Raw genomic sequence first — 14,896 nt, 5'->3', positions numbered from 1 at the left:
TCTGTAAATATTTTATTTTAATTTTATTGGGATGCGTTAGATACATGACACTACCATCACCACTTCAATCATTCAACTCTAATTATATGGTAACAACCACCTCAATCTCCCCCATACTTTTGGTTATGTCATAAGCTATCAATTTTATTAGCTTTTCTTATTTATACACATCATTTTCTAAGGTTTCACACCACATATTCCATATTGATTCTACTTCATAAGTTTTTCACATAGGTTATCATTTATACTAAGCGGTCCCATGCAAGGGCGGAGCCAAGATTTTCTTGTAGTGGGGGCAAATTATGATTAGTTGCATAGTTGAAGAACTTGAATGGAGGGAGGTGAGGGTGTGGGGGCAAATGGGGAGAGAGGTGAGGGTGTAGGGACAAATGGGGCATGTAATTAGATGAAAATATAGGGGTGTCTCAAAGTTTTGTGGTGGCAATTGCTCCGACCAGCTCCTTGCTAGCTCCACCCCTGGTCCCATGCCTATTAATACTGTTTGGTGCTGAGACAAGCAATGTGTACTTCATGAGCCCACATCCTATCGAATGACATTAAATCATCCCACTAACACTCAATGTATTACTATTCTTTACAATATACCACACGTTTTTTTATTATTATACAGTCGGCATCTCTGTAAACAGCAGATTGGGCTCATATTTGGACTTTACCTAGTCCATAGACCATGGTCTTGTCGAAGGACTAGTCCTGGGGCACGTGGAACGCCTGCACATCTCACGCACCAAGTAAGTGAGAGTGTGCCCTTGGAGGTGGCTCCTAAGGAATTAATGCTTATATAAGGTATCGAACTCATGACCTAAAGGTATTAATCGCTTATCAGTCTGAAATTTCAATTGAGCTACGCTTTATCAAAATAAACTAAGCTCCCACTATCATTGACTTCGGTAGCATTTGGGAATGTGCCCAGGATGTATTTTCCCACTTCTTGTGCTCAAAAGCACTTTTAGCAATCAAATTATCATTTGGCAAAAATGAAGAGGTGATTTTGGCATTTGCATAAAGCTAAAATTGGCCAGAAACAAAAAGTGGCTCAGACTCTACTTCCAACATTTGTGAGAATATGACGAAACTTAAAAATTATGATATTTTTGAATGATAATGGCCTTGGTTATTTAGCTAATGATTAAAATAAAAAGTTTATATTGGCACCCCAAATTTCACTTATTAGACCCCACTTTAAAATAAAGAAAATAAATTAATGGTTGAAACTAGGTAAAAGTTGGGGTGTCAATGGAAACTCTCTCATTTTTTGCTAGATTTTTATTTTTTGGGTTTAAGATTTTATGAGTCCAATCATAATTGTAAACAACTATTGAAATCCTTAGAATGAGTGTTATAATATTTTGTAATGTTGAGATAATAATTTGAGCCAAACCTTTATAATGTTTGAATGGTGTGTTTTAATTAATTGGGGTATGATAAATAGTTTTTCGAAAAGCACTCCAAATGGGGGCTTCTTTTCTTTGACTGCATCTTGATCCCTGGGTTACTGCTAGCTTAGGGCTTCATTGTTCATAATGGATCAGGCCCAATAGGCCTATCAAAGATTAATGGGCCATGGTCTTGGATATAATGTCTTAGTTAATACTTAAGCCCATCATTGGAGAGAAAATTTTTGTGGTGACATAATACCAATAAAAACGAACATGGTCCCACTGTCGTAAGTCCTAAAGTAATGGAAGCAAATTTGTTGTCCCACATACATAAAACAAGTTAGATGTCACATCCACAAGCCATCAAAACGAAATCTATAATTGTTCACTTTATGCATTTTATGAGTAATTTTTAACCATTTCTTTTAATTATTCTACTAATAAATTAGTCTCTCCCTCATAAATACATTTAAAAAATAAAAAAAAAACCTATCGTTAGTGACGGAATTAGGATTTTTTTTTAGTGGGGACAAACTTATAGTTAATTGGAGGGGGAAGGGACAAAATTAGAGGGAAATGAAGGAGTGGGGGCAACAGAGTCAAACAGGGCATATCAATAGTTCAAAATGGAGGGATATCTCAAATTTAAGCATAAATTTCAGGATATCTAAAATGCCCAAAAAAATTGAGTGGGGGCAATTGCCCCCATGTCTCCTTACTAGCTCCGCCCCTGTCTATTATGATTTTAAATTTCGTTCGAGACCGAGACGACTAGTCGAATATGTCTCGATATCATCCACCAACGAGACGGATACAACTCAAACGTATCAAATGAGATTTAAAATCATAATTCATTTTTTCTCATCATTGAACTAGACGACTCAAATGTATCGAAAAACTTATCTGAAATGATTCAAAACGAGTGCCATGTATGCCTAGACAACTTTTTTTTAATGCAACGTGTGCATTTTTTTGTTGGTTTCTTATAAAGTTTGATGTTAAGTGTTCACATCAAACTCGAACTGGGCATAAAACGCCCACACCCAACTACCATAGCTTGTCACATTCTAGCACGCTTTTCATCACCCACGTTCATGTGGCACTGCTGCTACACGTGTGGTGCCTGAAGAGCCAAGAACCCTTTTGAACCTCACGTCAAAAAGCACACGTGTGCGGGACCCACTCTCTACCGTTCGATCCTTGGATTCTTTTGTACCACCCGTGCGTGCATGGATAGAGAATTTTCCCCAGAACGAGCACCTCATGTGCCTCTAAAATGGGTGCACGTGATCTTCTACTTTTATTATCCACTAATGAAATCTTGACCCAAAAATACAAATTAATGATCCAATACATTTTCGGTGTAGCAATGTTGCTATTATGACATTTTTTTTAATGATCAGAGACGAAATCATGAGAATCATGATCGAATGTATTCGATCAATGATGGGACACCGAAGAACATCAAAACTATCTATCAATAAAAACATTGGAACATTCTCCTCTGATGACTGTGTGCCTAACATTTCCATTTTAGGACTGTTAAGTGAACCCAAATTAGCTGATTATTGACATGGGCCCACATCCCACAATTTTTCATAGATTCGACAAATGGATTTTATGCAAAAACAGGTGAACCCAAGACTTGCTGACCAAAAGTCAATTGCACTAAACTATAAAAAGATTTGTAAAATATTCACTAAGGAAACAACCAAATTTCAACATAAAACTACCAATTAAGTCCCTGAATCTTAGTCTTGAAGGGCATTTGATTCGGATTCTAAAATCTGATTCTTGTCTATAGTCCGATTTTATCCTTACGATAGATTTGGATTATATAAGCAATTCTCTCATAATCAAAATAAAAAATTGGCTAAATTTTTTTTTTATACACGAAGCATCTTTTGTACTGAAGTATCAAATTGGTAGAAAAAATGTCAACAAAAAGGAGATCGTGATTCTAAATTACAAAATCAATTTTCAGAAACGATGTGACCAAACGGGATTATGGATTCTAAAAATTAATTTTTATAATCTGATTGACAATTAAAAAATTAGAATCTAAATGCTCATCATTTATTTTCAAAATGACTGAAGGCCACCCATGATGTGCAACCAAGCCTAATTTGATCACTATTAGATAGATTAGCTTATCAACCCTAACCTTATATTTTGAGCTTCTTTGATCGATTCGTTTGACCATCACAATCATGTATTACATCATGAAAAGTAGGGAGTTGGTCAGGGTTGGAGTCAGGATTTTGCCCATGTGGGGGCAACTAAGAACAGAAAAAAAAATTGTAGGGGCAATAATGATAAATTTTTTGATCCACCACTAATATATGTCGCAATAGCTCATTAATCTAAAGACTTTGAAAATTCTTGTGGGGGCAAGTGCCCCCACTATAAATCCGCCCTTAGAGTTAGTAAGGTTGTGTTTTTGGTAACACTTCTGAAGTTTGGAAGTTAGAAATCAGACTTTAGAAGTTTTATCCAACGTCCCCCATTATTGGTTCAAAACTTCTAAATTTAAGTTCTGAAGTCTGAAATCTGAAAGAAAACAAATGGAACTAAATCTTCAGAAGCCTGAATTGTAAAGGTGGACCACCTCCATTCAGGCTTCAGAAATGTTACGAAACACACACTAAGACAACTAGAGTCCCCCCAATTACTATAAATTTTGGTCATGGTCTAGAGGTGACACATGCACTTGAACATCGTAGTTTGTAAGGTTTATTGAAAGTTTGGCATATATTTTCTTATTAATATATCTTGTGTACCTGATGTTAGTCTAGCAATGAAATATTGTAAAAGTCTACATTGATGAGTTTCTTGGCCATTTTTATGGTCCATGGTACTTCACATGCATTTCTATATGCCTCATTGGCACGTGTTTAGGCACAACTCTTCAATTTTTTTTTTGCGAAATGATATAATTCAAAACCTAAACTTTCTATTATTGTTAAAATGAGAAAACATTGTATCGAGATAGATTGATGACTCACTCGGCCATGTTCACCTACCCTGGCACACCGAAGACGTTTAGTGCACTTAAATGAGTGATTCACAGAGCTCATTAATGGCTTTATGAATCGGTAAAAAAATTTAATGTTCATGACTCACGATAACTTGAATTTGTTAAAAAATTAAACGAAGAGGAACAAATATTTTAAATTTCGAATATTCTCTAGAATTCCATTGGGCGAAAAAAATTAAAATTATTTTCGAAAAAAAACTGTTTCCTTTTATAGTTGCATCCATGGATAAAAAGATATATGGTTTATATAGAAACCAAATAATGAGCTTAGAAGTTTTGGAAAAAAAAATTGAGGGTATTTTAGTCAATTACATTATAAAATAAAGAAATAAAACCCACCCCACACCACAAGAGGATCATGCCCCCTTGCCCTTGTTCAAATCTACCACCACAACATGCATCAAGCTTCAACGAAAAGGGGAGGAAGAGGAAACTTTTCAAGTATGGCAAGATCTCTTAAGTTCAAAGGAGTGAGACAGAGGCATTGGGGCTCATGGGTATCCGAAATTCGACACCCATTGCTGTAAGATCTCTCTTTACTGTTAGACACATATAGCTCTATTGGTTGACATATTATAATGCAAGTTACGCGATTTTTGTGTCAAATTATGTACTTAATATTGGTTTCTTTCTTGTTCATAGGAAGACAAGGATTTGGTTAGGGACATTTGAGACTGCGGAGGATGCGGCTAGAGCTTATGATGAGGCAGCATGGATAATGAGTGGGTCGAAAGCAAAGACTAATTTCCCATATGCTTCAAATGGACCGAACTTGTCGCCGATTTTCTCTGCTAGTTTGAAGGCTAAGCTAAAAAAATGTAGTGATGCTTCACCTAAAGAACTGATGAAAACTAGTGTGGTGGAGAATGCGGAGAAGAAGGCCTCGGAGGACCAACTGATTCAAGAGATGATTGAGGAGCTCCTCTTCACTGGTTCAATAGAGTTCAAGTCTTCTCCATCTCCATCTTCATCTTCATCTTCCTCTGCTTCAAATTGATTAAGTTTGTGAATTATGGGGTGAAGTATAAGAGCATAGGAAGATAGGAGAAATTCAAAGTATATGGCCATTGTTATTCAATATTTGCCTTACTGGCTATTGAGAATAAAAGTAAACTTTTTCAATGAATTAAACCAAATAGAACCTGAAGTCATTTTTTTTTTTTTTTTTTGGTGTTATAAGTTTTAATTTTTTGGGTCAGATCATATAATACGGCATCCAATTCAAAGACTTGAAGTATTTCATGATTTTTAACGTTATTCTAAGGTCATTGATAGGACAAGTACAATCAAAAATCACAAAAGACTTGGGAGGAATACATGGGAACCTAAAATGCTCAAGTCCAAGAAAGTCTGACCAGTTGTGAACCAAATATTTTAGGTCACCACTGACCCAATAAGAGTACATTTGAGTCAAGCTTAAGGTTATTTTTTATGAAATCTATGCCCAGATATTGGGACCTACTTAGACAGGTTAGATAGTCAATTGAATGTCATATTCGATCAGCTTGGGATCAAACATGTTCCAATCCAATAGGGATCCAATAAGTATCATGTGAGAAAAATATAATTATAATATATATTTTGCTATTATGTATGGGAAATGTTCAGCAACAAACATTTTGACAAACATTTTGGCAAAACATTTTTTCAAAACATGGGTTAGAGGTTTTGGAATGGGCTGATTTTTGGTGAGGAGGATCTCTACGGTGAGAAGATCATCATCACCAAAAATCAGCCCATTCCAAAACTTCTATCCCCATCAAAATGGTTTACAAAAAATGGACGGTCCACGATTTTCAACTTGTAAACTGGGGCTAGAAGTTTTGGAATGGGCTGATTTTTGGTGAGGATGATCTCCTCACCGTAGAGATCAACCTCACCAAAAATCAGCCCATTCCAACACCTCTAACTCATGTTTTGAAAAATGTTTTGCCAAAATTTTGTCAAAATGTTTGTTGCTGAACGGGACCCATTATGTATATACTAGAGTTCGCCCATGTCTATGACAGAGACATCCACTTTGGGATTAAGGTGGTAAAAGAGGAAGAAAATAAAATTTATGGGTATTATTAATTAAATTTTTTTTTTTTTTTGGGATTAAGGGATAAAAGATGAAAATTAATAATGTGGATTGAAAGAGTAGAAGAGAAAATATAGTAAAGTTAGAGAAGGTGAAGAGAAAATGTAAAAAGTGGGTCTCACAAAAATTATTGTTGAATGAGATGTTTATCATAATTAGATCAAAATTTGTCCCTCACAAAAGTACAGTTGTATTTTATTATGTCGACTATAATTCACCCGTGCTTCTTTGGGGATTAAGAGGGTAAAAGAAGAAAAATAATAATATTAGATGAGTATTATTAAAAAAAAACTTTTGGGATTGAAGGGGTAAAATAGGAAAAATAATAAACTTAAAAGGGTATTATTGAAAAGAAGGAAATGGGGGAGAAAATCAATAATGGGTTCACTGTAACTAAAGGGACATTTATCCCTCATAAGTAGATCCCACAGTTATGATTTATTATATACATTGTAGGTGTGAGATTAGCTATCACTTCTTAGACGTTATAGGGAACAAGTGGAACCAAACTGTGACCATGGTATCACCAATTGCCACAGTGGTAGTGAAACACCATTCCAACATGGAAGCTAAGTAGGAGGGTCGTGCTTGCTCTATGAACATGAGGAGAAAGCCCTCCACATAAATGCCTTCGTAAGTAGGGAATGACCCTATAAACATGAGTCGTGGCACCTATGTCCTTCAATGTAAGAAATACTTCTAAATAAAGGATTATAGATGTAATGAAAGGGGATGCATATGTCTCTTGTCAACCATAACTCCTTTAGAACAATAGATATTATGTTGGATCGAGTATTAAACTTAAAATGGTGGATTTAGTTGAATTCAAATCCTATAGACTTCTTATCAGATCAATACTAATTTAGTACTGATCCAATCCATTGTCAAATACTGACTTCTAAACAATCATTGACTTGATTTAGGCGGAAGGTTAGGATCACCTCATCTTAATCACCACTTGATTGGCGTTCTCAATCCCAAATCGCATCCAACGTTAGAAAAGATCTTATCCACTTTCTCTCTCTTATTTATTTTACATATATTGTATATCAAACCATATTTAATCTTATTCATACCCATCCGATTGTTTTTTTTTTTTGGAAGGTCATACCTATTAGATTGTTATTGGATCATAAGTGGATTCCATCGAGTTGAGGATGTTCAAACGGGTAACCCAAACCAAACCAAAACTGGTAAAATAGATTTGTTTGGGTTTAGGGTCAACCCGAAACCAAATTGATATCTCACCTGGTGGGGTTGGACCTGGACTGATCGACAAAGGCTCAACTTAAACCTTATTTGAATCTGATTTTCCAAGTTCAAAATAGACCTGCTTTCGATTTCAGTTTAGGTTTCATATAGAACAATTGGATTTTGTAATAAATTTTATTAAATAGAATCTTAAAATCCACAAAATATATTATGAAATACTAAAGAATTTTATATACAAATCAAAATTAAAACAATCACATGGCCATTGGGGGTAGGTGTTTTAAAAGGGGTTATGTTCAGGTTCAGTTGGATTGGGTCAGTCCAGGTGTAGGGCTTCGTTTCGGTATGTTTTTGGTTTGGGTTTGGGTTTCGATCCTGTTTCAAACACCCAGCCAAGACTGAATCGAAGTCAAATGGGTTGGTTTCAATCCAGGTTTTTTTATGTTTTCCAGTCTGGGCTGGTATGGATTCCAATTTTTGGATCCTATGAACACACCAATCGAGTTTCATTGAGGATTCGATCCAATGACAGAATCCAAAAATATTTGGATCGGTTCTTGGGCCATCAACAACCCATTTACAAGTAGGACAAATACTCAGGTCGAAGTCCAACAAAGGTTTCTCTGCTCCGGCATAGTACAATTGTTTGTGAGGTTGCAACCAGGGCGGATTGGAGAGTCAATCCAGGCTCAACCGAGTTGTAGAACCCTCAACCCGACCATCGGGTTAGAGTTCATTAACCCAAGCTCAACTCGATATTGAGCTTTTAAAATCGATTTGAGCTCAGGTTAACCCAAATTAGATAATTTTGGACAGGTTGGACTCATTGAGTAAGTCTAATTTCATTTTAATCTCCGCATAAATTTTATTTTATATCTTAAAAAATAAATATAATATAAAAAATAAAATAAAATCATTAATAAATAAATTTGCACACAACCTCCAAATCCATTAATTTTTATGTTATAAGTTTTTTCCTTAATTTTACAAGTATATTTAAAAAAGAGAAAATTAATATATTTTTAAATATATATATATATATAACATTGAGTTCGGGTTGAGTAGGGTTGCCCGAAGCCTCAACCCGAATTCAATTTGGGTTGAGATTTCCTACCACAGGCTCAACTCATTTTTCCATATAACCCAACTCAGGCTCACCCATCAATCGGGTTGTGTTAGGGTTAGTTCTCGCCCAAGTTACAGTCCTAGTTATTCCTGCGGCCAAACAATTGTTAAGGGCCATAAAAATAAAAATACCCTTTCTCTTGTAAAAATTTACGATCTCACCATCTGACATTTTCACGTAATATTGAACACAAAGATACCCCTCCTATACTTTATACTTTCAAGGTCTCGAAGTGAGCTCCATTCCTCTTTTGTAGTTTCAAAGTCGATCATGACGACGAGATGACTCTCTAACGAAATTGAAAAATTAGGGTTTCGATTCAGATTCTCTGTAACTCTCAATCTTCTAATTCTTTAACACCTTAACTTGGCCATGGTTGCGGAATCAATATGATGAGAATGAAATGTAGGGTTTGATGGTCGAAACAAGTTTTGTCTCGTAAGAGACCTGAATCTATTATCTTGTTGGGTGGTTTATCCCTTCGTCTCTGGCTTCAATTCATCGTAGTTTTTGCAATTGTTGCTTCTCTAGACATGATCTTCAAGTTTGATGAATTTTGATTAATGTGAAGGTTTTTGGTACATCAATTCGATTTTTTTTTTTTTTAATTCGAATTGAATTCGATTAATTGGATGTTTGCTATGTAGAGAAATTCAACTTGAGTGTGTGTGAACTTAGTTCAGATTTGGGTTCTTTAATTATTGGCTGTAAATGATCCTCTTTGGAAGGAAAATTTGTTATAAAAAGTGTTGTAGAAATTCAATTACATTTGAATTAAAGCCAATTAGATTTTAGTAGGTTATAAATAAGATAAAATTATGGTGAAGGAAAACGAATGTAACATGTGTAAGAGGTTGCAGTGCTCCATTAGTTTAGTTATGAGGAATTTCAAATAGTACTCAAGATCCAAATTATTTAAATGTTGACCAAAAACATAGGTCATGTTTGGTACACTACAAATCATTTGCACTGCAAAATGATTTTCAATGCAAATGGTCTGCGATGAATGAGTTACTATTGCTTGTTAACCATTGGGAAATCTCTTGCGAATCTGTTTATTTATTTATTTTTTTTTTTATGTTTAATATTTGCAATATAAAACTTTTCATTGTGATTTATTGTCAAAATAAAATGTGGAAGCAATCTTTAATTAATTCAACCCCATCAAAGAAATTATTCAAATTACAATTATATCTTGAAAACTTGTTCCATTAACACACATGAATTTACAAAAAAATATACCTATCAAAAGGTTCGTAACCTATATACTGAAATTATAAAAATACCCATCATCAAAGAAACTACTCAAATTACAAAAGTACATTTAGTACTTGTTACAATAACATGCATATAAATTTACAAAAATACCTCCATGATGAGGGATATTTTTGTAATAAAATTAATGAGGGAGTATTTTTGTAATTTTTTATGCAAGTAAATGTTATAATGATATGTAGTAATGTTCTAAAGTACCTAAAGTGTACTTGAGGCGTTTTGGGTTCTTGAGGCGATGTGTAAGCTTCAATTATTTAAATTTTTTTTTTTAATCTAAAAAGCATATAATTTTTTTAATAAATTCAGAAAAAATATAAAAACAAATAAATAACCTTCAAACATCAAATAAAAATTAAACATTAACAATGTTAAGAAGTAGCAATGTAATATAGTAACAGAACAGCAATGTATCATCACTCATTGATTATCAAACATCAAATAAAAAACTACTTTAGGTCTATAAATAAAGTTTCATACCCTATTGTAAACTAGAGAAGAATTAAAAACTAAAAGTCATCTCATCTTCTTCATTAGTAGTGTTTTCTAACGAATCATCATGATATCTGATTCCTCTATCGTCTTTTGGATATATCTTTATATCTTCATAATCCTCTTAATCTATCAAATACAGTGGGTTGGTTGCTTTGACTTTACCCTTTTTTTTATCTTAAAAAATTCAAAATGATCACAATTACTAAAAAATAGAATAAAATGAAGAAAGCTTGAAATTATTGTATAAGTATAATTGTGAACAGCATAGACTAAACTAATTAATCTAGTGACTACAAATGTTTTGAATGCGTGTCCAAACTTCAGGTTTCAACCATGGGTTCAGGACCAGATGACTCGGTCAAAATTGTGCAAGTCCTGCTGGATCGATTAACAGAGTTGAAGAGGATGTCTTTGATAACCTGCAAGAAGAGTTCAGCAGACGAATGAAAGATGGATAGGATATAACAGATTTTTATCAGGACAGGTAACAGGAATTTTTAGTCTAGTCACCTGTGACATGAGACCATGCACCTTCTCCACAGTAATCTTCGAGCTATCACGAGTGATCTTTCCAAGTTGAGATTCTTCCTGCACTCCATCAAAATGATATTCCAAGAGAAAATTACAATAAATATATTTTAAAAAAAATAGATAATTAGGAAAAGTGGGGTGGGTCATCTGATGAACATCCGCGACATCAGTATTTTTGTCATCAGCCCGTATTCCTTGGAATGCACAAGACATAAACAAGAAATCTGACGAGTAGCTTTGGAGTTCAGAGACATGAGGATAAATATAACCAATAAAGAGTGTAGATTGCACCTTTAGTAATGCACTCATGGAAGAATTACCCATAAAAATTAATGATAACAAATTACCATGAAGCAAATCATTTTTGCTATCTTGGTTCTATCCATATCGATGTTGCCCAAAGAATTAGAGTTAATTGGTTAAACTGGAGATATATGTGACACTGTACATCTCCAATGTTGGTAACAATATTTCTTTGTTTTCTCTCTCAAAAAATCCATTATGAATTGAGATATTCTTGAATTTAAATGGTTGATCATTTGATCTAGAAAGCCTACAACTTTGTACTGCAACAACTGTACTGTTGTTTCTTAGAAATCCAAAGAAATGGTGAATCGATGAAGGTTCCGAAGGATTTATCCAAATTACCCCGAATTTGCACTCAAAACTAAGCACTTGGGATGTATCCTTTGAAGTCTTACAATTGATTGGAGTATGACATGTTTCTTCCTAATATAATACCCATGTTTTATGTCAAAAAGGACATTGGTAGATATGCCTGGCACACCAAACTTAAAAATAAATAAATAAATAAATAATCTGAAGTGTCCATTCTTACATGGGTTTATCTCGATCTTTAATTTAGGAATTAAATACCAGGAGATAGTGAACCCACGCATTTTTCAAGACAGTTATATTTGAGAACAATTCTTGACAAGCTAGAGATAGTGTTATATCAACTAGAATTTTACATAAGGATAGCAAAAATGAGAATATTCAGATGAATGAGTTGGGAAAAGTACTAAGAAAAACAAATCAGAAATGAATATATTCAAGGAAATTTAGGAATGCCTCCAATAGGAGATAAAATAAGATAAAGTCAACTGAGATGATTTGGGTATATAAAATGATGACTAATAATAACACTAGTGAGATACAACATTTTAGTGCAAGATCAAACTATTATAATTTTAAATTGTGCATCACCATGGTAGTGGTACAATTTAAACATATTAACACTGACCTCTTTCTTTCTATGTAGGGGTAAAATAAAAGATCCCAACCGTGAATGAAGTTGATTCTCCGCTTGCTCCAGCTTGTCCGCTGAACAAAGCTAAGCAAAATTATTTAATGTCAAAGAAATAAGAGTAGAACCTATTGCTTTTATTCTGATTCAAACAGACGAGGTTCATTTACAAACCAATTTTCATATAAACCACTAGTCTCTATTTCCCAACAGTGGAAATGAAGAAAATATATTCACCCAATACTTATTCCATAAAAGATCCAATAGGTGGCTATCGAGCGAAGACTTGAAATATTTGATATCCAATGCATAATACTATAACAAAACAAGGATATTACTACAATGGCCAAAAGAACCAACAGCTTATATTCATGGTTTCCAATCTCGTCCCAGACCAAGATGACTCGGGCAAATGAGACAGATAGATGTGGCATCTCAAGTCTCAACAGTGCGGAATCTCGCGAGATAAACAAGATGACTCGCACGAGATTTTCAAAATCTCGTCTGAGCAAATAGAACTCGGCCGAGTCAACCAGGAATTTCTATGTTTTAATTAAAATGATCATTTTTTTAGAATTTAAATACATATTGTCTAAATAAATATGATCTTATGTCTAAACATTTTCTAATCAACAAATTTTATAAAAAAAATTATAATTATTTTCATATAAATATATTTATATGAATAAATAATTGTAAATCGAGTTTATTGGTTTATCTTGTCCAAGACAACTCGGTCTCGTCCGTGAACAAGATGAGACATCAAACCGAATTTTGGAACCATGCTTATATTTCAGGATAACTAATCTCCGAAAAAGAATGACCTTTTTTGCAATGTACACCAAAGTCTTCAATCTTATTGAGAGGGATAGTCTGATACTCCGAAACAAGCTCATCAGAAGGCTTATACCCCTCAGGGTAACTCCGAAATGCTCCAATTTCTACTTTTCCAGCAGATACTGTTCTTGTTGGATCAATAACAACTGCCAAAAACAGCTCTTGGAATTGTTGATTAAGCATTTGTGTGGAAGCATCGATACCAGACAGCCAACATCCATAACCAGGATGTGAGTGGTACCAACCAACCACATTCTCCAACCACCCCAACTACACACCATCATAACCAAGTTTGAATTCGGCAATTATTCCCCAGGTTCAGTTTGGTTTAATTCGGAAAAAGTTTCTGAAAAAAATTGGGAAAATTAAGGGGATTATCCAAATATTGTTTTTGAGTTTCTTCGCCAAAACCAATCAACTTTAACTTCCCTAAAAAACCTATCTTATTATTGAGATTTGAAGGTTGAAGATAGAATCTTGAGGTTAAAGAGATTACAGAGCTATTTTACCTAAAAAAATTTGTAAACTTCTCCCTTATTTGGAGAATTTTGCGATTGCGCTACACAACCTCAAAATAGGATTCCCTTACTAGAAGAATTTTGTGACGGTGCTACAAACAACATCAAAATGGGGTTTTAACTACAAAATTAGTGTTTTATAAGCTCAAAAATCAGGGTTTTCAGATAAATGGGCAGACATAAAGTTGTAAACTTTGCATCAAGATTCAAAGAGAAAAAAAAAAAAGTGAACTTGGAGGGTTAAACGTGTAAACTTCACCCCAATTCGGAGAATTTTGTGACAGTGCTATACTGAAAATCAAAATAGGGGCCTGATTTTTTAAGCTCAAATTAGGTTTTCAGATGAATATGTCGAGTTAAATTTACAAACTTTGCTTCAAAATTCAAAACAAATAAATAAAGTGATCCCAATTTTTGTAAGCCCAAATTAGGGTTTCCAAATGAATGGGTAGAGTTAAATTTGAAAACTTTGCATCAAAATTCCAAAAAAAATAAAATAAAATAATGTGAACATGTAATTTTCGGACGTGTTTGTTTGTCTGGGAGTAATCGACCATGTACTCGTAAGCATCAGCTTGAGCATTAACCCTAGTTTCAGTTCCTTCTACTGGAAGAGCGAAGGCATCCATAACGATAATGGCATCACCATCGGTCTTCCCCTGCATCAACCCCATTACTTCGATGGTCTCACCAGATCGAGCATGAACAACCATCTTTAACAGAGCTAGGGCTGAAATCTTGACTCCTTTGAAGTAGTGAGGATCGTTCGCCCATGGTTTATCTTGTTGAAACTTGGATTGAGCTGTCTCATCGTAGAAGTAAATTGAGTCTGACTCGATAGATGAAGATGGAGGAGACTCCATGTTTACAATGTTGTTTTCAAACTCCCATGTTTGCTGTGCGATTGCTGATGATGATGAAAGGGAGGAATCCATTAATGGGTTTGAAGATCATAAATCCTACCCCAAGGGTTTTGCACAGAAACCTTCAAGTTCCGACTTCCGACTGTCACTCAGTCACTCTCATGGTTTTAAAACTCGGTATTTAGTCTCATCTCGTCGTTATGGCATGGACACCGAGTTAACTATCCCGAGTCACCTCGTTTCATTTTTTATTTTTTATTTTTTTTTTTTTTAATAACA

General features: G+C 34.4%; 1 protein-coding gene and 1 pseudogene across 2 annotated transcripts; one reads left to right on the top strand and one right to left on the bottom strand.

Annotated features, from left to right (window-relative positions):
- The first annotated feature begins 4,797 nt into the window (after window positions 1-4,797).
- On the top strand, window positions 4,798-5,583 carry LOC147392929 (ethylene-responsive transcription factor ERF003-like). Its single transcript, XM_086456423.1, has 2 exons — window positions 4,798-4,960; window positions 5,080-5,583. Exons 1-2 carry the CDS (start codon window positions 4,833-4,835, stop codon window positions 5,432-5,434), a joined length of 483 nt encoding a protein of 160 aa, XP_086312549.1. The 5' UTR covers window positions 4,798-4,832; the 3' UTR covers window positions 5,435-5,583.
- Window positions 5,584-10,837: 5,254 nt separating this feature from the next.
- LOC147392928 (COP9 signalosome complex subunit 5-like) lies at window positions 10,838-14,791 on the bottom strand (annotated as a pseudogene). The gene is made up of 6 exons (XR_015182253.1): window positions 14,282-14,791; window positions 13,190-13,506; window positions 12,574-12,736; window positions 12,397-12,486; window positions 11,133-11,210; window positions 10,838-11,041 (listed from the first exon to the last, which is right to left on the bottom strand). The product of XR_015182253.1 is annotated as a COP9 signalosome complex subunit 5-like (transcript).
- Between the last annotated feature and the right edge of the window lie 105 nt (window positions 14,792-14,896).

This window comes from Akebia trifoliata, chromosome 10, assembly GCF_017979445.1.
Source record: "Akebia trifoliata isolate Shusen 1 chromosome 10, ASM1797944v1, whole genome shotgun sequence".
Taxonomy (NCBI): Eukaryota; Viridiplantae; Streptophyta; class Magnoliopsida; order Ranunculales; family Lardizabalaceae; genus Akebia; species Akebia trifoliata.
Note: the sequence above shows the minus strand (reverse complement) of the source record. Positions and strands in the feature narration are given on the sequence as shown.